The 26,518-nt window shown below is 46.3% G+C and overlaps 1 protein-coding gene across 1 annotated transcript; it reads left to right on the forward strand.

Annotated features, from left to right (window-relative positions):
* The first annotated feature begins 425 nt into the window (after positions 1-425).
* LOC115138746 (centromere protein F) lies at positions 426-21,723 on the forward strand. The gene is given in 23 exon segments (XM_029675921.2): positions 426-513; positions 1,282-1,492; positions 1,611-1,807; positions 1,948-2,063; positions 2,477-2,568; positions 3,886-4,168; positions 4,426-4,628; positions 4,748-4,873; positions 5,031-5,159; positions 5,249-5,371; positions 5,607-5,742; positions 5,989-8,408; positions 8,411-8,529; positions 8,531-8,861; positions 9,032-9,191; positions 9,316-9,750; positions 10,061-10,177; positions 10,354-11,819; positions 12,050-12,274; positions 12,485-12,641; positions 19,103-19,786; positions 19,897-20,027; positions 20,984-21,723. Coding segments are annotated over 22 exon segments (8,028 nt in total). The 5' UTR covers positions 426-513; positions 1,282-1,330; the 3' UTR covers positions 21,200-21,723.
* The last annotated feature ends 4,795 nt before the right edge of the window (positions 21,724-26,518 follow it).

Below are 26,518 nucleotides of genomic sequence, written 5' to 3' on the forward strand. Positions count from 1 at the left end.
CTATTCGGAACTAGGAAACTCTGAAATGTTCTACTTGTTAACTGGTTGTAGTTATTATACACGTGCCGGTTCGAGTTTCTTAGTTCCGAGTGAATGCGGCATTAGCTATAAATGAAACAACTGAATGCAAATTCCCATAAATTAAAACAATGCAAACCATAGTAGTTGTAATGTGCATTAACTGAGTTTAGGAGACGTTACAACAATTTACCAGATGAGGATGAGTAACTACAAACCAATACAATACAATACAATACACGAGTTTGAAGACTGATCCCTCCCTGAGACCAACCCTTCAGTTCCTTGGTTAGTCACGTGACAAATAAACTGCCGCAATATTCTGGGGGCGGGGACTTTGTTCAAATTCCAGCGTCCAATCAATGGTGAGTTTCTGACAAAGTGACTATAATCATCCAATCAAACGCCACATCGGAGATTACTGGAGATTTTGAATTCTCAGCAGCATTTTGTCTTTCGGAGCGAAATCTCAAGAACAAGAATCACCGCTTTTAGGTGAGTTCACATTTCTACCTACAACTTTTTTTTTGCAACAGGTTGGTAAAGCAGATAGTTAAATTGGACCCAATATTTGTTTTGAACAGTTTTGGTAGTTGCAAAAACTACTCTGTTCGTCCGCTGTGACTTTTACTTTGTTTACATTCGATATGAAAAGCGGTCTAGCTAGCGCTAAATTAGGCTAACGGTAGTTTGATTAGCTAGCGTTAGCTATCTAAGTTAAAGTGCATAAACGCAGAGTAATAATATATTTGATAAAAGGCAGTAGAATTATGCCTCATTTATAACCAAGACATATGATTCAAAACGAGTAAGTAGCAGAGAGTGAGATTTCTTTTAGTCTTTGATAGTTCATGATTCTCCACTAACGAAAGTATGCGATACATTTGATAAAAATTATTGAAAAAACTTGCTCTCATTCGTCCCAGGACCGAATGGAATAAACTTGCTAATAGTTAGTTATACATGTGTGTGTGTAAACTGTGACGACCAAACACTATTTACTGAGTCAAACCTGTCAGATAATCTTTGTCACTAGTATCCATATAAATGTGACAAATTCCTGATCATTTTATATGCACTTTTACATTTGGATATTGTATTTTTTTTTTTTACATCAATAAAATCAAATAAATATCTGAATTGTGAAATTCAATATAAAACATGAATCTGGTGTACTATTTAGTGCTATGTCACTAGCACTGCCTCCATTCAAATATGCTTAGCTAGCTAACGTTTGTTTTTGTGGTACTTCTCCCCTCCCAGGATATGCCGGTTGAGGCTTGACGTAGCTAGCTACAGATATTGAAGCAGTATGAGCTGGGTAGTGGAGGAGTGGAAAGATGGTCTTTCAGGTAAAGCCCTGCAGAAGATACAAGAGATTGAGGGACAGCTGGACAAACTGAAGAAGGAGAGGAATCAGAAACAATTCCAGCTCGACTCACTGGAGGCTGCTCTACAAAAACAGAAACAAAAGGTTGGTGACTTAAGTTATGGTGTTGAATTCCAAAACATTAACAATACTTTATCCTAGGGGAATTTCTGTTTTTACATTCGGTTTGTGTGTTAGACATTCAAAGTTGTGTGTTCTCCAGGTTGACAGTGAGAAGAGCGAGGCGTCTGCCATTAAGAGGGAGAACCAGGCCTTAGTAGAGTCATGTGACGCCGTGGAGAAGGCCCGTCAGAAGGCGACCCACGACCTGGGGGTCAAAGTGCAACAGGTCAGCAACCTGGAGGGTCAGCTCAGCACCAGCAAGAAGACCATAGAACGACTGGAGCAGGAACTCAAGAAGTGAGTCGCTTGCTCAGTACTACTGTACACTAGGGCTGTACGAGAAATCCGTTGGCTTTGTGCACATACTGGAGATGCTTAGCTAGCCTAGGAATAGGATGGTTACAACATGGTAATAATAACACTGTATTCCTCTACAGATATAAGAATGAAAAGGACCGTTCTCAGCCCTCCCACTCCTCTGATCTACAGTCCTACAGCACTCCTCAGAAGACCTTTGCCACTCCTGCTGCTACTCCCAGCTACAGACAGCATGGTAGAGTACCACAATATGGCCCACTTATATTCTGTGCAATTGGCTCATTCACCCCCCTCCTCTCCCCTGTAACTAATTCCCAGGTCGTTGCTGTAAATGAGAATGTGTTCTCAGTCAACTTACCTGGTAAAAATGTGTCACGGTGCAGTTGTAGCCATGGTTGGAGTCCATTTCAATTCAGAAAGTAAACCAAATTCTGATTTGGCTGCTGTAAAAAGTGCTTTATAAATACATTTGATTTCAATTCCAAATACTACTAATCAAAAACAATTGGAGGGAATTTCAGTGTACTTCCTGAATGGACTGGAATTGAAAGGAAATTGACCCGGACCCTGGTAGCCGCCTCCATAACTAGTATCATCTGTCTATTTTAAGTGCATGGTTGTGTTGTGAACAGTTTCTCTCCCTCCCAGACTCCAGGCTGGAGGACCTTCAGGAGAGATACAACCAGGAGGTGGAAGAGAGGAAGAGACTGGAAGCCGAACTGAAAATCACACAGGTCAAAGTGAGTTGAAATGCTCAGTAGCACAACCACACAGTCAGATGCAGTGCAGGGACTACAATTGGAGTGGTTTTGTTAGCATGATAATCCACTATGACACTCTGGAACTGAAAGGTCCCTGTTTCAAATACCAGCGTCTTTTGATGTGCCTTTGAGCAAGGTACTGAACCCTAATTTGATCCATGGGTGCCGTACTACTATGGCTGACCCTGTAAAACAACACATTTCACTGCACCTATCATACTACTATAGCTGACCCTGTAAAACAACACATTTCACTGCACCTATCATACTACTATAGCTGACCCTGTAAAACAACACATTTCACTGCACCTATCATACTACTATAGCTGACCCTGTAAAACAACACATTTCACTGCACCTATCATACTACTATAGCTGACTCTGTAAAACAACACATTTCACTGCACCTATCATACTACTATAGCTGACCCTGTAAAACAACACATTTCACTGCACCTATCATACTACTATAGCTGACCCTGTAAAACAACACATTTCACTGCACCTATCTAGTGTATGTGACAATAAAACATCTATACCTGTTGAAACTAGTCATACAAATCAAAGCGTTGTTGTTGCTTTGAAGTAGCATAACATATGGTATATACAGACGCGGTCCAAAGTATCGGCACCCTTGCATAATTCACTATTTCTCCTGAAATGGTTTTAAATGGCAGACACTGTTGGTGTTTACAGGTGTTATTGTTTGATTTGCAACTGCAAAGGACCCAGAAGAACAAATCTAAACTGACACTGTTATTTTTCACTTTAAAGTTATAGTTAGTTTGGTTGGAGGCTGATTCTCGTTTGTGTAATTTAATTCACCTGTAGTGCAGGTGCCTATAGGTAAAAATAGCAATTAAACATGTTTTTTTTTAAATAAAATTGCAAGGGTGCCAATAAATTTGACCACATCTGGATGGTGTAATACCAGCCCCTCCAGGATTGTGCTGCGCTTTTCTGTTATATTTGTGGGCAAAAATGTTTGATTTTGCCATTGCAGTTCTTAGACTTTGCATGGCAATTTACTATGATTTTTATCCAATTGTCCCAAAACTACACTGACGCATTTTATGTGGTTAAAGTGCAGCGATAAGCTAAAATTGCGATCCCTCCTTTTGTAATGCTGTGAGCAAACCGTTTTATGCTGTGATATTGCAGTGATTTGTCCAATTTGCAAACCCTCGTAATATGCAGGGAATTGTTGATTTTGCACACAGAAGAGTTGCAATTGCAAATTCCTGGAGGGACTTTAATACGATGCATACTGATGCATGCTTCTGTCTCGTCATCTAGCTGTTGAACCAGTCGTCCGTCAGTCATAAGGACATTGCCACCCGGCAACAAGCAGGCTCCTCCATATTCCCATGGCAACAGCAAGACAAGGGCCGCCAGTCCCAGGGCACCATTGAAACGCCCCTGGCTAGGCGGGCAGGGGGCGGGACATCTGCTGGCGGCTTCATGTGGAACACGGAGGATACACCAATCAAATCCACCCAGCGAATCAGCACATCTGTATCCCAGTTTGATTCTGATGGCTCCTCCCAGCAGATGGAACAGCTGAGGATGCTGAATCAAGGTTAGGCCACGCCCTGTTATACTAATACTATCCTTTAGGCCACGCCCTGTTACACTAATACTACCCATGAGAACACGCCCTGTTATACTAATACTATCCTTTAGGCCACGCCCTGTTGTACTAATACCTTCTTTACAAACCCTGTCAGTAGGCACATTTGTGAGAAAACGCAGTGTAAAGGAAAAAATTCAGTGTTCTGACTGGGAAAACTCTGGTGGTTTCTCAATGTTTGGTCCTGTTTTTTAATGTCCTGACAGAGCTGAAGAGTAAAGTGTCTGAGCTGGAGCAGCATCTGCAGTCACAGGAGAAGGACGCGAGGATGCAGAGCGGCAGGCTCCAGGAGCTCCAAGGCCAGCTGGACCAGGCTAGGAGAGACCTGACAGACAGAGACAAGACCCTGGGCAAGAGCAGAGATGAACTAAGCAAGGCTACCACTCAGCACGAACAAGCTGTCGCCAAGGTAGGGGATATATGGCGTATTAAAAAAATACAATAATTTGCTAATGCATTCCTGTTGTGTTTCTGAGGGCTGTTTTGAACATAAGAAAATGTATGAATCATTACTGTGCCTCCTCCCAGTGTGTGTCAATGGAGCAGAAATTGAAACAGGTCTCTGAAGAGATGTCCTGCCAGAGGCACAACGCTGAGAGCTGCAGACGAGCTCTGGAACAGAAGGTCAAGGACCAGGAGAAGGAGAGCCAGAAGGTTTGCTCGCTTTGTCCTCTGTTCTTTCACACTCTGTAGTTGAAATTAATACTGAGAATCCACCTGTGGCAACTTCAATCTCTGTTACCCATGGGTTTAGTGTTGCTGTTGCTGAAGGGAGGTGTATAAATGTATGTTTTCTTGTGTTTGTGTGTAGGAGCTGTCCCACCTCCAGAGCAGCCACCACTCCCTAGAGCAGCAGTTTAACCAGACCAAGACCAAGCTGAACCAGGAGATACAGCAAGCCAAGAAAGACCACAACATCCTGCAGGCTGAGATGGACAAGGTAATGTAATACGTTGTGATTATGGGCTGGAGTTATTCATTTCTACAAGTTCACTTCCTGTTACCAAGTATGTCACTGCCCTCTGCCAGGTGTCATGCCAGAGGAGCCAGCTGGAGAGAGACCAGGAGGAGCAGAAACAGAAGCTGCTGAGGTCAGAACAGAGCCAACAGGCCAGCCAAAACAAGGAGCAGGACCTCAGGAAGAAATTTGAGGTGGGCCATGATTCATGGAATTTATGTATTCTTCTGTAATGTGTTCATTTGTGGAAAAATGTGCTGGACTAAATCAAATTTAAAAAACGCAATGAAACCACACACACCAAAAAACGACTGTTTTAATATACGCACACAATGTTTCACCCCTAGTCTGGGTGGTCTTTAAGGACATTGGATGTCCTCCATCTTGGAACCAGAAGTAATCTGATTGTTGTGTGTTTAACTTGTCCAGGAGCTGCAGAGAGAGAAGAACACTGTGAGCGCCCAGCTGGACCAGGGTAGCAAGAGGCTCTCTCAGCTGGAGGAGGAGAGGAAGAGCGCCGAGCAGAACCTCAAACGCACCCAGAGCATGCTGGATGACTTCAGAGGTAGGTTGTTGGTTTTGTTTAACCTTTATTTGTCCAGGTACTCATTGATATAAAATCTCTTGTTTAAGTGAGACTTTGTGCGTGGTTTCCAAACCTATCTATTATGATCTAGCAATGTAAAAATAATGTTTTAAATCCTGTTTGATGTGGAATGAGCTCATTTTCATTCCATGCCTTGTCATGTCATATCTCTGGTTTTGGCTTCCCCACATTACATGTTGTTTCTGTGTGTCTGTTGTTCAACAGCCAAAAATGAAGCCCAGTCCGAAGAGCTGAAAGGACTTGTCACTAAACTGGAAAGCCAGACCAGATCGTCAGCCCAAGATCTAGAGAACCTAAAGAAAACGCTCACAGACGCAGAGACCAAGAATGACAAGACTCAGAGTGAACTGAATACCCAAAAACAGGAAGTGGAACAGATCACAAACAAACACAGCGCTCTGGAGAAGGAGATCCAGGAACTGAAGACAACCCTGACCACCACTCGGGGTGAGTTTGTGCAGCTGAAGAAAGAGAACGAGACACTTCAGGGATGGAAAACGGAGAAGGAGACGCTCGTTAACGAGACTGAGGCTGTGCAGCAAGGCTTAGTCGACAAAATCACTGAGCTGGAGAAGAGTCTGGGCTCGTTGAATGACGATAAAATAGGTCTACAGGAGCAGCTGAAGACTCTGGAGGCTGAGAAGGCTTGTCTATCAGGGCAGATCGACTCCCTGAAAGGAGAACTCCTCAACAAGTGTACCGACCTGGAGGAGAAGGGCCGCATGTACGAAGAGCTCCAGAAACAGCTGGAGGAGTCTGACCAGAAACACTTAAAAAACCTGGAAAATGTTGGGTTGCAGATGACCCAGCTTGAGGGACAAGTGAAGGATCTGGGGTCCAGGCTGCAGGTGGAGACTGGCAGGGCGGAGCGGGCCGAAATGTTTCACACTGAGCTCCAGGAGCAGTACCAGGCGGCCTGCGACCTGGCCCGGTCCAAAGATGCTCTGGTGGAGTTAGGCCAGAGCGATGTAGCCCAGCTCAGGGAGAGTCTGGCTCAGACCATAGCCCTACAGGAGGAACAACTGGCCAGATTTACCCAGGAGAAGACCTCCCTCCTGAAGGAGTGTGAGGAAAGCTTAGCATCGAAGGCAGACGAGGTTGAGCACGCCCAGCTGAGTCTGGTTAAGATTCAGCAGGAGCTGCCGTTCCTCCAGGACCAGGTGTCTTCACTGGAGTCCAACCTGAAGATCCAGAAAAGTTTGTGTGTTAAACTACAGGCCAAGTATGACAACATTGTCAATACTAAAGAGGATCTTGTGGAGAAGCTTTCCGAGGCAGAAAAGAGAGGGGAAAGTCTTCAGGGTGAAGTCAATAGCCTCTCAGAGCAGGCGAAGACTGTTGGCTCTCTACAGGAGCGCTGTGATACTCTGACGGCTGCGGCACAGGAGACCATAAGCGCTCTGCAGAACATGACCGAGACCCTGACCCAGACTGAATCAGAGCTGCACATACTGAGAGACGTGGTTGAAAAACTAGAGGCTCAGGTGAACGAAGCTGAGACCAAGGCCTCAGATCTTGAGAGGGAAAAGGCAGAGATGGTAGAGAAAATCCAGAGGGAAGCTGAAGAGGTTTCTGTGAAGTATCAAAGCCTTCAGGACTCACAGGAAGAGGAGAGGAATGGTTTGCTGAAGCAGATCTCTACATTGAAGGACATACTCACTGAGAATAATGCTGCTTCCGCCCAGCTGTCTTCTGACCTGAATAACTCCCTGGAAGCTCTGCAGAAGACTCACTCGGCTGCCGTGGAGCTCAACTCCAACCTGGAGAGCAGCCTAGTGGAGAAAACAAACCTAATCTCTTCTCAGGAGATGCAAGTCAAAGAGCTCTCAGAGAGACTCCATAAGGAAGCCGAGATCCATGTCACAGAGCTGGAGACTTACCTCCAGAAACAAAGAGGCCTGAAAAAGCAGCTTGAGATTATAAAGAGCCAGCTGGAGAGTAAAAGCCAGGAGGGAGCCGAGGCTAAGGAGAAGTGGGAGAGGGCCTCACTAGAGCTGTCTAAGCTGAGAGAAGATTTGTCTTCTGCCAGAAACAGTGTCGATGAGAAAGACCGTAAGATCAAGAGTCTGAAAGAGAGGTTGAACCAGGCTGAGTCTGAACAAGACAAAGCTACCGACGCCCTGAAAGAGAAGGTCATCAGCATGAACAAGATCAAGGTCCAGCTGGAAATGCTTCAGATGGACCTGGAGGACAACGAGGCCTGCATGAACACCTTTGACACCCAGATAGAGGAGCTTAAAGGAACTGTGGAGGAACTCAGAGGAACCGTGGCCTCTCTGAACGGGAGACTGGAGGAGAGCGTGACGCAAAGGTCCACATTGGAGACCGAGCTGGGCTCTGTCAAAGAGCAGCTGTCAGAGAAGAGCTGTGAAGTCACCCAGGTGACAGCAACTCTTGAAGACACTCGCCAGCAGATGCAGGCTGCCTTGTCCACAGCAGGTTTAGTGGAATCACTCCAGACCACTGTTGATGGGCTGATGGAGACCCTGGAGGAGGAGGTTAGTAAACACAGCCAACTGGAGATGGACATCATTCAGCTCACTGTGGAGAAGGAGCAGTTGACCGTGGAGAAGGAGCAGTTGACCGTGGAGAAGGAGCAGTTGGCCGTGGAGAAGGAGCAGTTGAGTTGGCCGTGGAGAAGGAGCAGTTGGCCGTGGAGAAGGAGCAGTTGACCGTGGAGAAGGAGCAGTTGACTGTGGAGAAGGAGCAGTTGACTGTGGAGAAGGAGCAGTTGACTGTGCAGAAGGACAGTTGACCGTGAGGCTGACAGTTGCGTGGAGAAGAGGCCGTGGAGAAGGACAGTTCTGGAGAAGGAGAATGCTGGGGATGATGCTGGGGATGAGAGAGACGCGGTCAAACGGGAGAACGAGTGTCTCCAGCGTACGCTACAGAGCCTGGCGGAGAACTACGAGGCTGTTCAGTCTGCGTTTGAGAGAGCGACCCGGCAGAGCGAGGACGAAACCAGAGAGAGGATCGGAACGTTTGAGAGGGAACAAACCGAGCTCCAGCAGAGACTGAGGGGACTGCAGGGTGAACTAGCCCTGTTCAAGGAGCACTATGACAGCCTGATGACTCAGGTAAATCCATAAAGTGGGAGAGCTAATTGTGTATGTAATTTTGTGATTTCGTTTTTTTAGTGTTTATTTTACAAGGCAGGTCAAATACTTATTTACAACGATGGCCTGTATTGTATAGGTCCTTGGAAGTAAAAATGTGTTTAGTAAATGTATTATTATTATTATGACAGGCAAGCCAGCAGCAGTCTCTCATAGAGCAGCTTCAGACCAAGAGAGACCAGAAGGTCTCTGCAGGAGAGGCGGACGGACCGACTTCCAGACAGACGTCAGGCTCCTTCTTCAACGTCAGCTTCCCCTTAAAAGAAGATGCCGTGGAGATGAAACCCACAGGTTTGTTGATGATATGATAAGGCATTGAATTTCTAGTTGTTATGTTTTCCATTTACACATCTTAATGTTAATATAATATGCTTCGGGTTCACAAGGATTTACTTTATTTCATTGATCTCATCAGCTGAGCAATCAGATGACCTCCACAACTCTGAGGTACCTCAACAGACAGGAAGTGACGGCAACAATGAGCCAGCTGGAGAGTTCAGTGACTGCATGGATAAAGTCCCTGTAGAGCAGCAGAAAGCGCTCAGTAAAAGCCTAGATGATGATGATGAAGTGACCCGCGGCGGTGAACATCCAGCAGTCTCTGAAGCTCCTCGTGACCAGGACCAGTTGGCCCAGAGCAGGGAGGCGGTCAGAAAGCTAGAGGAGGAGCTACAGACCCTCCACTCCCAGCTTGACCTCGCTACCTCTGAGATGACCCTCAGGAAGGAGCTGTGCTCTGAGCTGGAGGTCAAAGTTGAAGAGTTAGAGGTGAAGGTCCAACAGATGGAGAAAGAGATGTGTGGTGCCGCGGAGAAGATTAGCGCTGCCGTAGTGGAGAGACGGACACTAGGTTGGTTTTTAACTGAACACTATCTCTCCTATGTCCCCCCCCGCTCGCCCCCTCCATAATATAAACAAACGCCATACTGTTGTACTTGTCTGTCTTGCACTAACACTTACTAGCATAATTTGGCTTATCTCTGCTTTTATGTCCAAGGTTTTATATTCTCAATAACGGTGATATGTGATGTCTTACCAACCTTAGTTTCATGCAGTAACTAAGTTCCTCGGGTTGCTGTTTTCAATCTTTTGTCCTGTGTTTTATGTTTACTCTCAAGGGTGTTTTAATGATGACAATAACATGTATTTATTATTATCAGGTGACCAGATCTCAGAGTTGACAGAGGAGGCAGAGTCCCTGAGACTGGCGCTGCAGACCTCTAAATGTCAGCTCTCTGATGTCATGGAGATGCTAGAGACGCTGGAGAGGGCCAAAGGTAAGGACCAGAAACCCAAATTCTGGACCTCTAATTTAATCTTTGTAATATGCCTCATTTTAATAGTGTTTGCATCTAATTGGTTTAATTTTTGTGCTTTAGGCTAATGTATAGAAAGTGAAAAGCTTTTTACTTTATTTATGAATGAATGAAGATATGATTCTTCCATCCTGAAGGTGGTTGGAGCGAGAGGTTCTTCCAGGTGGAAAGTGAACTGAAGAGGGTTCGTTCTGAGAAGGCCAATCTGGAGAAACACATCCTCTCCATGGAGGCTGATTTGGAGTGCTTGACCGAGCAGAAAGTCACGCTGGAGAGGGAGATGGAGGCTAGCCGCAAAGCTAAATGTGACCTGGCCCAGCAGCTGGCCACCCTCACCTCAGAGAACGGACAACTCAGACAAGAGATAGTGTCCTGCAGCGAGGATAGGAATGAGCTGGAACAGTCAGTGGCACAGTGGAGGGATAAGGCAGAGAGTCTGGAGAAGACAAACGTGGATACTAGAGAGGTTATTAAGATCTTAGAGGAAGATATCAGAAATGGGAAGAGGGAATCTGATGTGACGTCTGCTAACCTGGAGAGTCTGCAGATGGAGAGCGGTCAGCTGGTGCTGCAGTGTCAGGCGCTAGAGAAGACCATCACCCTGCAGAGCGGGGAGAAGGACAACCTGATTAACCAACTGAACAGCTTCAAAGATAACCAGAACATTGCGAGCAAAAACACTGAGTCCATGGCCTCTAAGATCCAGTCTTTGGAAGGGGAGATATCTAGACTAGCCCAGTCTCTGGAGTCTTCTCTGCTAGAGAAAGGAGAGATAGCCTCACGCCTCAACTCAACCCAGGAGGAGGTGGCCCAAATGAGGTCGGGCATCGAGAAGCTCCGGGTCCGCATAGAGTCAGACGAGAGAAAGAAAAAACACATGAGCGAACTGCTGAAGGCTGCCCAGAGGAAAGCAGATGCTCTTCAGGACCAGCTAGACAAACAGGAGAGGGAGAGGGAAGACGCTGACCAAAACCTAGAGGAGGCTGTGCTTCAGGCCGAGACGGCCACTGCCCAACTTGAAGAGTTGGAGGAAGAGAAAAAGGAACTGGCCAGTAAGATTGAGGAGATGACCGCCGAACTGGACAGCCTGAGAAATGAGAAGGAGAGGCTTGAGGAATTGCTCTCTCTGAAGAACGCAGAGATTGAGGAGATGAAGGCAGCAAACCGAGCTGCCACTGAGGAACTGGAGAAAGGGATGAGAGAGGCGGAGGACAAACAGAGGGCAATGGTGGAAGAGTTACAGGCCCAGCTTGGCTCTGTGAGCTCGGAGCTGCAGAAATGCAGAGAAGGCCTGGAGGGAGAGAAGGAGAGAATGCGGTCTCTAACGGAGGAATGGAAGACTGAGGGGGAGAGGCTGAAGAAAGAGGTGGATCGACTGCAGGCTTTGGAGATCGAGCGGGAGAAGGAGAGAGAGATGCTGACTCTGAGACTGCAGGAGGACCTGGAGGCACAGCAGAGAGAGATGCAGGACATCCGAGAGAACAACAACACCCTGCAGCAAGAGATGGAGAAGCTGCAGGCACTACTGTCGGAGCGGGAGCAGAAAGAACAGGCTCAGTCTGCAGAGAGACTAGAACTACAGCAGCAGTCAGAAAGCTACAAGGTCAGTCGTTTTCTATAGTCCTATTGATATCATGTAGAATAGCCTATATTCTTAGTATTTGGGGTTTTCATTCATCAATACGAGACTGGAATGATCTTGGTACTTTTCAACCACGGTTAACGTGTTGGAAACAGATGTGTTAAACTGTGCCGGTCTTCTGGTTCAGCAATGCAGTATGTCAGTCACACTATGTATGTCCTTTTTCTAACACACTACGGACTCCTCCCTAGTTATCCCTGGAGGAGGTTACCTCTGAGAAAGAGGTGCTGAAGGCACAGCAGGAGGAGGAGGTTGCAGCCCTTAGTGGGGAGCTGACCTCGGAGCAGGAGGTGCTGAGGGGACAGTTGGCTGCAGCGGAGGAGGAGGTCAGAGGTCATCTGTCAGAGCTGAGCAGTCTGAGAACCAGAATGGAGGAGCTCAGCACTACCATCACACAGCAGGACAGCAGCAAACAGGTATACAGCCCTTGTCAGCACTACCATCACACAGCAGGACAGCAGCAAACAGGTATACAGCCCTTGTCACATTGTTGCTTTACGGCCTGGAAATTCATTGCATTAAATTAGGAGTAAAACCACTTGAAAATGTATTACCTTTTTTTTTTTTATCTGTGAGTGATTATTATGGTAACTAATATTTTTTTTTATCTGTGTCCTGTCTGGAAGGTATCGGAGCTGAGCTCCAGAGTGGCCCGTCTGTCTAAGGAGAGGGACTCAGCCCTCAGTAAGATTAACCTGTGGATGAACTCCTGTAAACAGCTGGAGAAGGAGAGGGAGGCTCTTGTACTGGAGACCCAGAAACTACAGGCCAGCCAGACACCAGGTACCATTATCTACTACATTACCATCAATAATAAATATCATTGATATATGAAAACAGTAGGGGCCCCAGAATTGAACCCTGGGGAACCCCACATAAATACTTACATTATTTGAAACAAGGGGTGGAAAAAGTACCCAATTTGTAAAACTTGTAAAAGTAAAGATATCTTAGAACATTTCTCAAGTAAAAGTCACCCAGTAAAACACTACTTGAGTAAAAGTCTAAAAGTATTTGGTTTTAAATATACTTAAGTATCAAAAGTAAATGTAATTGCTAAAATATAGTTAAGCATTGAAAGTAAATGTATAAATCATTTCAAATTCCTTATATTGCAAACCAGACGGCACCATTTTTAAATGTATTTTTATTTACGGGTAGCCAGGGGCACACACATAATTTACAGTGCATTTGGCAGGGATACAAAAATATGGTTTGTGTCGATCCGATGCTAATGTTTAGGGGGGGGCTTTGGATCAGTACTGGTTGTAAGCGAAAGAGTGATACTGTCTGTGTCCAAGGCTCAGCCAATCGTTCACATAAGAATGCAACACGCGACTGAAGAGAGAAGAGACAACCAATTCGCTAGTTACCGCATCAGCTTTGTAAAGACAAAGAGTACAAAGGCAGTTTGTCAGTAAACAGCAGAGCGTTCCCTGAACCATAACCAAGAGGTAACGATAGGTGAGAAGCCTGACCAGGGGTGAGAAGGTGATGAAGCGTACTTCATGAGCTGTAACTGAAAAACAACTGGCATTTGGAAAGTTTGAGGTGGGCGAGAAAGTGTGGTGGAACAAGTATTGAGTAACGTTATCTTGCTAGCTTGATCAAGTTATCCGTTAGCTAGCCAGAGAAATGTTGAGGAACATTAACCAACTTAAGTGAACAAATGATTGTGTTTATGGTGTGAAAAATGTGCAGGCTAATAACATCAGACAGCTAACGCCAGCTAGCTAACTTTAGTAACCTAACCAATTCGCTATAGTGTTATTAACTGGTCTACGACTCTTTGCGTTACTGGACTCTGGTAATCTGTGTGAAATGCTAACTAACTAATCTGTGAACTAATGTTTTCCCTCTACAATATGTGGTTCATTTTCAGAATGAGAGAGTTAGGTGAAAATAAGGCGTTTGTTGTTTAAACAAGTGGATTCAGGGATCAAGTGTAGCTGGGCAACTACAACTTGGAGTCCACCTGTGGCAAATTCAATTGATTGGACATGATTTGGAAAAGGCACACACCTGTCTATGTAAGGTCCTACAGTTGACAGTGCATGTCAGAGAGAAGAAAAAACAAGTTATGAGGTCAAAAGAATAGTCCGTAGAGCTCCGAGACAGGATTGCGTTGAGGCACATCTAGGGAAGGCTACCAACAAGAACACAGTGGCCTCAATCATTCTTAAATGGAAGTAGTTTAGAACCACAAAGACTATTGGCCGCCCAGACAAACTGAGCAATCGGGGGAGAAGGACCTTGGTCAGGGAGGTGACCAAGAAGCCGATGGTCACTCTGACTGAGCTCCAGAGTTCCTCTGTGGAGATTGTTGTCCTTCTGGAAGGTTCTCCCATCTCTGCAGCACTCGCTGCCACCTAAAGGACTCTGACCGTGAGAAACAAGATTCTCTGGTCTGATGAAACCAAGATTGAACTCTTTGGCCTGAATGCCAAGTGTCACGTCTGGAGGAAACCTGGCACTATGCCTATGGTGAAGCGTGGTGGTGGCAACATCATGCTGTGGGGATGTTTTTCAGCGGCAGGGACTGAGAGACTCGTCAGGATCAAGGAAAAGCTGAACGGAGCAAAGTACAGAGAGATCCTTGATGAAAACCTGCTCCAGAGCACTCAGGTCCTCCGACTGGGGTGAAGGTTCACCTTCCAACAGGACAACAACCCTAAGCACACAGCCAAGACAACAAAGGAGTGGCTTCAGAACAAGTCTCTGAATGTGCTTGAGTGGCTCAGTCAAAGCCTGGACTTGAACCCAATCGAACATCTCTGGAGAGACCTGAAAATAGCTGTGCAGTGACTATCCCCATCCAACCTGACAGAGCTTGAGAGGATCTGCAGAAAATAATTGGAGAAACTCCTCAAGTGCAGGTGTGCCAAGCTTTGTAGCGACATACCCAAGACTCGAGGCTGTAGTCGTTGCCAAAGGTGCTTCAACAAAGTACTGAGGAAAGAGTCTGAATACTTATGTAAATGTAATATTTCAGGTTTTTTTAACACGTTTGCAAAAATGTAAAATCCTGTTTTTGCTTTGTCATCATGGGGTATTGTGTGTGTGGTGTGGATTGATGAGGAAAAATATCAATTTCATCCATTTTAAAATAATGCTGTAGCATAACAATGTGGAAAAAGTCAAGGGGTCTGAATACTTTCCGAATGCACTGTACAAACTAACATTACATTACATTTAAGTCATTTAGCAGACGCTCTTATCCAGAGCGACTTACAAATTGGTGCATTCACCTTATGACATCCAGTGGAACAGCCACTTTACAATAGTGCATCTAAATCTTTTAAGGGGGGGGGTGAGAAGGATTACTTTATCCTATCCTAGGTATTCCTTAAAGAGGTGGGGTTTCAGGTGTCTCCGGAAGGTGGTGATTGACTCCGCTGTCCTGGCGTCGTGAGGGAGTTTGTTCCACCATTGGGGGGCCAGAGCAGCGAACAGTTTTGACTGGGCTGAGCGGGAACTGTACTTCCTCAGTGGTAGGGAGGTGAGCAGGCCAGAGGTGGATGAACGCAGTGCCCTTGTTTGGGTGTAGGGCCTGATCAGAGCCTGGAGGTACTGAGGTGCCGTTCCCCTCACAGCTCCGTAGGCAAGCACCATGGTCTTGTAGCGGATGCGAGCTTCAACTGGAAGCCAGTGGAGAGAGCGGAGGAGCGGGGTGACGTGAGAGAACTTGGGAAGGTTGAACACCAGACGGGCTGCGGCGTTCTGGATGAGTTGTAGGGGTTTAATGGCACAGGCAGGGAGCCCAGCCAACAGCGAGTTGCAGTAATCCAGACGGGAGATGGCAAGTGCCTGGATTAGGACCTGCACCGCTTCCTGTGTGAGGCAGGGTCGTACTCTGCGGATGTTGTAGAGCATGAACCTACAGGAACGGGCCACCGCCTTGATGTTAGTTGAGAACGACAGGGTGTTGTCCAGGATCACGCCAAGGTTCTTAGCGCTCTGGGAGGAGGACACAATGGAGTTGTCAACCGTGATGGCGAGATCATGGAACGGGCAGTCCTTCCCGGGAGGAAGAGCAGCTCCGTCTTGCCGAGGTTCAGCTTGAGGTGGTGATCCGTCATCCACACTGATATGTCTGCCAGACATGCAGAGATGCGATTCGCCACCTGGTCATCAGAAGGGGGAAAGGAGAAGATTAATTGTGTGTCGTCTGCATAGCAATGATAGGAGAGACCATGTGAGGTTATGACAGAGCCAAGTGACTTGGTGTATAGCGAGAATGGGAGAGGGCCTAGAACAGAGCCCTGGGGGACACCAGTGGTGAGAGCACGTGGTGAGGAGACAGATTCTCGCCACGCCACCTGGTAGGAGCGACCTGTCAGGTAGGACGCAATCCAAGCGTGGGCCGCGCCGGAGATGCCCAACTCGGAGAGGGTGGAGAGGAGGATCTGATGGTTCACAGTATCGAAGGCAGCCGATAGGTCTAGAAGGATGAGCGCAGAGGAGAGAGAGTTAGCTTTAGCAGTGCGGAGCGCCTCCGTGATACAGAGAAGAGCAGTCTCAGTTGAATGACTAGTCTTGAAACCTGACTGATTTGGATCAAGAAGGTCATTCTGAGAGAGATAGCGGGAGAGCTGGCCAAGGACGGCACGTTCAAGAGTTTTGGAGAGAAAAGAAAGAAGGGATACTGGTCTGTAGTTGTTGACATCGGAGGGATCGAGTGTAGGTTTTTTCAGAAGGGGTGCAACTCTCGCTCTCTTGAAGACAGGAGGGACGTAGCCAGCGGTCAGGGATGAGTTGATGAGCGAGGTGAGGTAAGGGAGAAGGTCTCCGGAAATGGTCTGGAGAAGAGAGGAGGGGATAGGGTCAAGCGGGCAGGTTGTTGGGCGGCCGGCCGTCACAAGACGCGAGATTTCATCTGGAGAGAGAGGGGAGAAAGAGGTCAGAGCACAGGGTAGGACAGTGTGAGCAGAACCAGCGGTGTCGTTTGACTTAGCAAACGAGGATCGGATGTCGTCGACCTTCTTTTCAAAATGGTTGACGAAGTAATCTGCAGAGAGGGAGGAGGGGAGGGGGAGGAGGATTCAGGAGGGAGGAGAAGGTGGCAAAGAGCTTCCTAGGGTTAGAGGCAGATGCTTGGAATTTAGAGTGGTAGAAAGTGGCTTTAGCAGCAGAGACAGAAGAGGAAAATGTAGAGAGGAGGGAGTGAAAGGATGCCAGGTCCGCCGGGAGGCGAGTTTTCCTCCATTTCCGCTCGGCTGCCCGGAGCCTTGTTCTGTGAGCTCGCAATGAGTCGTCGAGCCACGGAGCGGGAGGGGAGGACCGAGCCGGCCTGGAGGATAGGGGACATAGAGTCAAAGGATGCAGAAAGGGAGGAGAGGAGGGTTGAGGAGGCAGAATCAGGAGATAGGTTGGAGAAGGTTTGAGCAGAGGGAAGAGATGATAGGATGGAAGAGGAGAGAGTAGCGGGGGAGAGAGAGCGAAGGTTGGGACGGCGCGATACCATCCGAGTAGGGGCAGTGTGGGAAGTGTTGGATGAGAGCGAGAGGGAAAAGGATACAAGGTAGTGGTCGGAGACTTGGAGGGGAGTTGCAATGAGGTTAGTGGAAGAACAGCATCTAGTAAAGATGAGGTCGAGCGTATTGCCTGCCTTGTGAGTAGGGGGAAGGTGAGAGGGTGAGGTCAAAAGAGGAGAGGAGTGGAAAGGAGGCAGAGAGGAATGAGTCAAAGGTAGACGTGGGGAGGTTAAAGTCGCCCAGAACTGTGAGAGGTGAGCCGTCCTCAGGAAAGGAGCTTATCAAGGCATCAAGCTCATTGATGAACTCTCCGAGGGAACCTGGAGGGCGATAAATGATAAGGATGTTAAGCTTGAAAGGGCTGGTAACTGTGACAGCATGGAATTCAAAGGAGGCGATAGACAGATGGGTAAGGGGAGAAAGAGAGAATGACCACTTGGGAGAGATGAGGATCCCGGTGCCACCACCCCGCTGACCAGAAGCTCTCGGGGTGTGCGAGAACACGTGGGCGGACGAAGAGAGAGCAGTAGGAGTAGCAGTGTTATCTGTGGTGATCCATGTTTCCGTCAGTGCCAAGAAGTCGAGGGACTGGAGGGAGGCATAGGCTGAGATGAACTCTGCCTTGTTGGCCGCAGATCGGCAGTTCCAGAGGCTACCGGAGACCTGGAACTCCACGTGGGTCGTGCGCGCTGGGACCACCAGATTAGGGTGGCCGCAGCCACGCAGTGTGGAGCGTTTGTATGGTCTGTGCAGAGAGGAGAGAACAGGGATAGACAGACACATAGTTGACAGGCTACACAAGAGGCTACGCTAATGCAAAGGAGATTGGAATGACAAGTGGACTACACGTCTCGAATGTTCAGAAAGTTAAGCTTACGTAGCAAGAATCTTATTGACTAAAATGATTAAAATGATACAGTATTGCTGAAGTAGGCTAGCTGGCAGTGGCTGCGTTGTTGACTTTGTAGGCTAGCTGGCAGTGGGGCGTTGTTGACACTACACTAATCAAGTCGTTCCGTTGAGTGTAATAGTTTCTACAGTGCTGCTATTCGGGGGCTAGCTGGCTAGCCAGCAGTGTTGATTACGTTACGTTGCGTTAAAAGAACGACAATAGCTGGCTAGCTAACCTAGAAAATCGCTCTAGACTACACATTTATCTTTGATACAAAGACGGCTATGTAGCTAGCTATGTAGCTAGCTACGATCAAACAAATCAAACCGTTGTACTGTAATGAAATGAAAATGTGATACTACCTGTGGAGCGAAGCGGAATGCGACCGGGTTGTTGAGTGCGGAAGTTCTAACTAAGCACTTGTGTTTGAGTCCTCCAGTCCAGAGACAATGGGGATGACCCAGGGATGTTCTCTTGATAAGTGCATGAATTTAACCATTTTCCTGTCCCGCTAGCCATTCAAAATGCAAGTTGTACTTTTGGGTGTCAGGGAAAATGAGTTAAAAGTACATTGTTTTCTTTAGGGATGTAGTGAAGTAACAGTAATTGGTCAAAAATATAAATAGTAAAGTACAGATATCCCCAAAAACTACGTAAGTTAAAAAATACTTTAAAGTACTACTTAAGTACTTTACACCACTGTCTGAAAAGACTTCAGATTGTGGAACATCATATTATATTTAATTGACAGGGACAATGCACATTAATCATCATTTCTGTAAATGTTGCTAAAAACAGATATAGATATGTTTTTATATTTTTTTTCTCCATGTAAAACACAAACAAATTTTTATGTAAAAACCTCCCTGTCGTTCCAGCTGGTGAAGAGAGCAGTGATGAGGTACAGAAGAGGAGCTCTGAGGAGGTGCAAGCTGAACTTAAAGAGTTGAAGAAAGCTCTAGAGGAGAGGAGTGAGGAGGTGCAGGAGCTCAGCAAAACTCTAGCAGAGAGAAGCAGGGAGTTGGAAGCGCAGAAGAGGAGCAGTGAGTCTGAACTGGAGGAGCTTACTGAAGCCTTGGAGGAGAGGAGCAGGGAGGTGGACGAGAGCATGGATAAATACTGCAGCCTGATGGTCCGTGTCCACAAGCTGGAGGAGACCAACGACATGCTGGAAACACGCCTGGGGCGCCTTGTCACGCAAACCACTAGCAGCACGGCTAACAACGCTAGCAACACGGCTAACAATGCTAGCAATAAAACACCCAGGCGAAAGTCAGGCAGGAGGTCAGCCTCCAGGGCACAGGAAGCACTCATACCGTTAGTTCCCGCAGAGACCGACTCTGAGAACACTGTGCCTGCTGGTCAGGGTCAGGGGTCGTTGGGGAAGAGGGGTTGTGGTGTTCTAGCAGCTAGTGAAAACAGCAACACTCCATTTAAAGCCCAGGAGGCCCTGCTGAACACTGCCAAGAGGATCAAAGCAACAGCAACCACACCCAAACCAGGAAGTAGACAGGAAGAGGAGGAGTTTAGGCCAGAGGGACTTCCTGAGCTGGTGCAGAGAGGTGAGACCTGGGAACATGGATTCCAACAATAACTTTGTTCTTATTGAAGCATAATAAACCTGAGCTACTACTATCGGCCTCATGTTCGATTTGTCTCATGTCTCTCTCAGGGTTTGCTGATATCCCTCTAGGAGAGGCCAGTCCCTTCATCATGAGGAGAACCGCAGTGCAGCGCTGTAGCCCTCGTCTGGCCGCCGCACGACACACTGCCACCACCCCCTCTGTAACCCCCCAACACAAGGTGAGTTACACACACCCCCACCCACAAGGGGGCAGCAGAGTCCTGAAGGTGAGCCACACACTGCAGTTACAGTGTGTCATTGGTCAGCAGAGCGTGATATAAGCCATGGGAGAGATGGAGGGTAGAGAACAGACTTGTCACTAAAAGAAGGTGTGAGATGGTCGTATTCAGTCAGTCAGCTGGATGTGACCCTAGCCTGGGTCACATCTGCAATGGGGACCCTCTTTCCTCGACATAGAAAATCACTCTTGACTACGGCTCGCTGGAGACCTGATAACATACACATTCACTCACACACGTCAGTAGCTACGTTTCCATCCAATTGGTGACCAGATTTTTGAAAGATGCCACCATGTCAAATGAACAAATTGTCTGCATTTTATAGAATTGTACTGGCATTTCCATCAGCCTGTTGTGACTTTTTTTCCACAAGACATTAGTGAGACGGCTTCCTCTCTCGGGCCCATTCAGGAATAGCACTTAAAATAACACCCTCTCCATAACTTCAGTCTAGTGAAAGATCACATCCATTTTGGGGACATATTAACTTGTGGTGAAGCCTCCCTGTGGTAGTTGCAGAGCACAGGAGGTTGGTGGCACCTTCATTGGGAAGGACGGCCTTGTGGTATCAAATACATCGAACTCATGGTTTCCATGTGTCTGATGTCATTCCATTTGCTCTGTTCCAGCCATTATTATGATCCGTCCTCCCCTTTGCAACCTCCAGTATCGCAGAAGAACTTTGTTATGCTGTAACTAGTTTGTCATACCACCAGGTATCTTTGAAGCAGGGGGGGTGGACCGTTTCACTGTAGGAAGACTGGGGTAGGGGTGGACCATTTCACTGTAGGAAGACGGGGGGAGGGGTGGACCATTTAACTTTAGGAAGACTGGGAGAGTCCACTCATGTCTCTGTCCATAACATGACCATTTAAAACCCTTTCCTCCTCTTGCAGGTGCTGGAGCCCCTGTCCCTTCAGAGCCCTGTCGGCATGGCAACTCTGTCTGACAGCCCTGGTGGGAAAGGCCTGTGTGTTAGTCCCGCCTCCAGTGGCGAGGAGAGGCGTGGCCGTCGGTCCCTGAGCACACGGAAGACTCCGGAACAGAGGGAGAAACGCAAAGAGGCCATGATGACAGCATCACGCCAAGAGGAGAACTGCCAAGTGCAGTAACATAGCAACTAACTAACCTGTACAAAGCCAGTAACACCCCAGCCCAAACCAATGTGATGACAGAATACTGGTGTCAGAATGTCTGTAAACTGCATTACCAATGTAATCTGTCTGCTGTCTGTGGTACAGGTGAAATGCGATTCTTCAATGTAAGCTGTAGATATTAAATGTTTGTGTTTTTGCTCTGAACCTGTTTTATACTTTCTATTCCTCCTGATTTACTGTTAATAGCACAACAATAAACTTTTTGTTTTGTTTTAATCTGTTATTAGGGCTGGTTTTCCAGACCCAAATGAATCCTACTGGACTAGAAAGCATGCTTGATGGAGAATCTCCATGCCATTGGAACTTAATGTGTGTCTGTAGAAACTATCCCATAAAGTCGTATAAGATAAAACTCCCAATACCTAGTTCTGTAGCGTTACGGGTCTTTTCTGTGTCAATAACTAATAATTCCACTTCACTCCAGCTCATTGGTTGTTCATAATGATATAACTGCTGTTTTACTAAACATTGTGATCACATTTGCTTGACTGCGTCTCTTTTAACCCATGGTTTCACATCAGTGTACATATGATTTAATTTTGCTTTGTCTTATGTGGCATTTTCTCACTCTTGGTTGTATTCAGTCAGACGGCGACTAGTCTGTCGACACACACACCTCGACTCTTATCTCTCACACACACACACAGCTCAGGAAATCAATAATCCTGTCTTTTGAAGCCATAGGGAGAGAGCTCTCACTGCACAAAATACCCCTGTATCAAGATCTGACACATTCTGATACAGCATATTTCAATGTGTATCTGATTGTGTCCAACTCAACCCACGTTGATGCGTCATGTCAATCACCAATCATATTCGTTGACGCATCCAAACATCTCAAGTATGCATTTCATCCCTTATTGACTAATTGTATGAAATTAATCTTAAAAGTTACTGTGCTCGTTGCGGTCACCCCTCCCAAAAAACAAAATGTTACAGTGGAACCCAGACCTACAGACCAGGGCTTTTGATAATCAAACGTAATACTGGGTCTAAAAAGTGAATGAAATGTCCCCCTGTGGGGGCAGTATTGTACCATTTTTCTATTTAAACGGGGAAGTTTATACCTTAATTTCAAGTCTTGTCAGTCAAATTTCAAGATGTAATTTATAGGCCTGCGGTACTTGCTGCAGCAGACACTACAAAGAACTATCAAACAAACGGAATATGGTGACGAATATTGTATTTGTTTACAGTAACAAAAACCACGCAAACCTTGTTTCACAAGTCAGTGTAACTCCAGCACTCACAAATAAAGAATGAAAAAAGACGAGTTTCCATTAGTTTGACTTAAAGAATCTGCATGAAGCTGTTTCTTCAGGGATTGAACCGACTACCACAGACAGGAATTAAGTTTAGAATGTTTAATCACAGTCCTGGCAGAGACTCTGCCCTTTTTAAATGACTGTTACCATGCAGCACCACTGTTATAACAGGGCCCAGGAGCGGAGATGGACACGTTGAAATACAAAAGTTGAATATAAAAACAAAAATGATGGTATGTTCAGGTTTTAAGCTTCATCTTCCATTCTAAAGGGTAATGTGAGTACCCATATCGTTTGTGTTTTGTAACCTAGACTAGTGCACCTCCCTCTAACTGTAAAAATGTATAATTTAACGTACCTAATGTAATCCACAGTGGAAATATATTTCAGTTACCAAATTGTAGAAATGGGATATTAGTGTGGAGATGAAGGAGCGTCTTTATTTTGATATCAGCTAGAGCGAATGGAATGATGCCAAACCATGTGTTTGATGCATTTGACACAGTTCTACTCATTCTGTTCCGGCCATTACAACCAGCCCGTCCTCCCCGATTAAAGGTGCCACCAACCTCCTGTGGTGTGGTAGTGTATGTTTGGGTATTATTCATGGAAGATTCTTGCTTCTGCAACGATCACCTGAATGGTCCTTTCAGCTGTAAAAGAGAAATAATTGGTTGAGAGTATTGTGTGTGTGTGTGTGTACGTAGGCTATATCGGCATGTATGTTGAATGTGTGAGAGAACAAAAGAGACCAATGGGGGAAAAAAAGAAGATGAGGACAGTTAAAATGATAATATCTGATGGACAGACCACGTAAATTTAGCATCTGACCAGATTACGCACGGTTTTAGTTCTGGGTTAACTGAGATTACACCCAAAATGCCATACATCTCAGTTTCTACGGTCTGTTCAGAAACAGTTAGAAAAAAGTCCAGTGAAAGGTGCAGTAGTCTGATTTACAGCAGGGGAAAGGCCTACATCTTCACATCCGGATCAATATACACTGAAAAAAAATATATATAAACGCAACATGTGAAGTCTTGGTCTCATGTTTCATGAGCTGAAATTTTCCATACGCACAAAAAAAAACGTATTTTTTTTGTACACAAATTTGTTTACATTTCTGTTAGTGCCAACATAATCCATCCGTCTGACAGGTGTGGCATATCAAGAAGCTGATTAAACAGGATGATCATTACACAGGTGTACCTTGTGCTGGGTACAATAAAAGGCTACTCTAAAATGTGCAGTTTTGTCACACAACACAATGCCACATATGTATTTTTTGAGGGAACGTGCAATTGGCATGCTGACTGCAGGAATGTCCACGAGAGCTGTTGCCAGAGAATTAAATGTTCATTTCTCTACCATAAACCGCCTTCAATGTTGAGAGAGAATTTGGCATTATGTTTATCCGGCCTCACAACCACAGACCACGTGTTACCATGCCAGCCCAGGACCTCCACATCCGGCCTCTTCACCTGTGGGATCGTCTGAGACCAGCAACCCAGAGAGCTGATGAATCTGTGGGTTTGCACACCCAAGAATTTCTGCACAAACTGTCAGAAACCGTCTCGGGGAAGCTCAAATGCGTGCTCGTCGTCCTCACCAGGGTCTTGACCTGACTGCAGTTTGACGTCGTAACCGACTTCAGTGTGCAAACACTCACCTTTAATGTCCACTGGCCCACTGTGTGCTCTTCACGGATGAATCCCGGTTTCAACTGTACCGGGCAGATGGCAGAGTGTCCCATGGTGGCAGTGTGGTTATGGTATGGGCAGGCATAAATTATGGACAACGAACACAATTGCATTTTATCAATGGCTGTCTGTGACAAGATCCTAAGGCCCAATGTTGTGCCATTCATCCGCCGCCATGACCTTAACATGATAATGCATAATGTCGCAAGTGTGACGACCCTCCCACTCTGTCTGCCGTATTCTCTCTTTGTTCTTGTTTCCTTATTAGGATGCCGGTGGGCGGAGTTGGGAGGGTCGTCAGCTTCATGGGAAACACCTGGGCCCGGTGTGTCCCAGGATAAATACACCACTTCCCCATTCATGGAGGAGACTCTCTCCATGCAGACACACCTGGGCCCGGTGTGTCCCAGGATAAATACACCACTTCCCCATTCATGGAGGAGACTCTCTCCATGCAGACACACCCGGGCCCGGTGTCTCCCAGGATAAATACACCACTTCCTCATTCATGGAGGAGACTCTCTCCATGCAGACACACCTGGGCCCGGTGTCTCCCAGGATAAATACACCACTTCCTCATTCATGGAGGAGACTCTCTCCATGCAGACACGTCTGGGCCCGGTGTCTCCCAGGATAAATACACCACTTCCCCATTCATGGAGGAGACTCTCTCCATGCAGACATCTTTCTAGATTTTGTTGTGTTTTTTGGTGGTTTTTTGGTTGTTTGCTTTGGCATCTTTCAACACCATTATCCATTATCACATTCATGCATGCAAAACACTCACTTACACTACTGATTACACACACCGTTGTAAATTATACTTAGTTACTTATTTAATAAATATATATTTTGTTACTCCTTATCTCCACGTTGTCTCCCTTTTGTTGCAGGCTTTGAGCCAGTTCGTGACACAAGGATCTGTACACAATTCCTGGAAGCTGAAAATGTCCCAGTTCTTCCATGGCCTGAATACTCACCAGACATGTCACACCAGATACCGACTGGCTTTATTTCCTCTGTCCCTTAACTTAATACATTATGACACACTTGAGTAGTTGAATCGGGTGTGTTAGTGCTGGGCTGGAACAACAGTGTGGTGTCCTATGGGTTGGATTTGTGGGTACCAGACAGTGGGACATACAGTGCCTTCAGAAAGCATTCCGACCCTTTGACTTTTTCCACATTTTGTTAAATTACAGCCTCATTCTCAAATGGATTAAATAAATACAAATCCTCAGCAATCTATTCACAATCCCTCATAATGATAAAGTGAAAACAGGTTTTTAGAATTTTTTGCAAATGATTATATATATATATATTTTTAAATACCTTATTTACATTCATATTCAGACTCTTTGCTATGAGGCTCGAAATTGAGCTCAGGTGCATCCTGTTTCCATTGATCAACCTTGAGATGTTTCAACAACTTGATTGCAGTCCACCTGTGGTAAATTCAATTGATTGGACATGATTTGGAAAGGCACACACCTGTCTATATAAGGTCCCATAGTTGACCGTGCATGTCAGAGCAAAAACCAAGCCGTGAGGTTGAAAGAATTGTCTGTAGAGTGCCGAGTCACGATTGTGTTGAGGCACAGATCTGGGGAAGGGTACCAAAAAATGTCTGGAGCATTGAAGGTCCCCAAGAACACAGTGGCCTCCATCATTCAAGTTAGTAACCACCAAGACTCTTCCTAGAGCTGGCCACCCGGCCAAACTGAGCAATCGGGCGAGAAGGGTAAGTGTCAGGGAGATGACCAAGAAGCCGATGGTCACTCTGACAGAGCTCTAGAGTTCCTCTGTGGAGATGGGAGAACCTCCCAGAAGGACAGCCATCTCTGCAGCACTCCACCAATCAGGCCTTTACGGTAGAGTGGCCAGAGAGAAGCCACTCCTCAGTAAAAGGCACGTGACAGCCTGCCTGGAGTTTGCCAAAAGGCACCTAAAGACTCTCAGACCATGAGAAACATGATGAAACTCTTTGGCCTGAATGCAAAGCGTCACGTCTGGAGGAAACCTGGCACCATGGATGCACGGTTCACCTTCCAACAGGACAACGACCCTAAGCACACAGCCAAGACAACGTAGCACAAGTGACTAGATCATAACAAAGTGGTCAGATGACGCAGATGCTAAACTACAGGACTGTTTTGCTATCACAGACTGGAACATGTTCCGGGGTTCTTCCCGATGGCATTGAGGAGTACACCACATCTGTCATTGGCTTCATCAATAAGTGCATCGAGGACGTCGTCCCCACAATGACTGTACGTACATACCCCAACCAGAAGCCATGGATTACAGGC

The sequence above is a fragment of the Oncorhynchus nerka genome, linkage group LG12, assembly GCF_034236695.1.
Source record: "Oncorhynchus nerka isolate Pitt River linkage group LG12, Oner_Uvic_2.0, whole genome shotgun sequence".
Classification (NCBI taxonomy): domain Eukaryota; kingdom Metazoa; phylum Chordata; class Actinopteri; order Salmoniformes; family Salmonidae; genus Oncorhynchus; species Oncorhynchus nerka.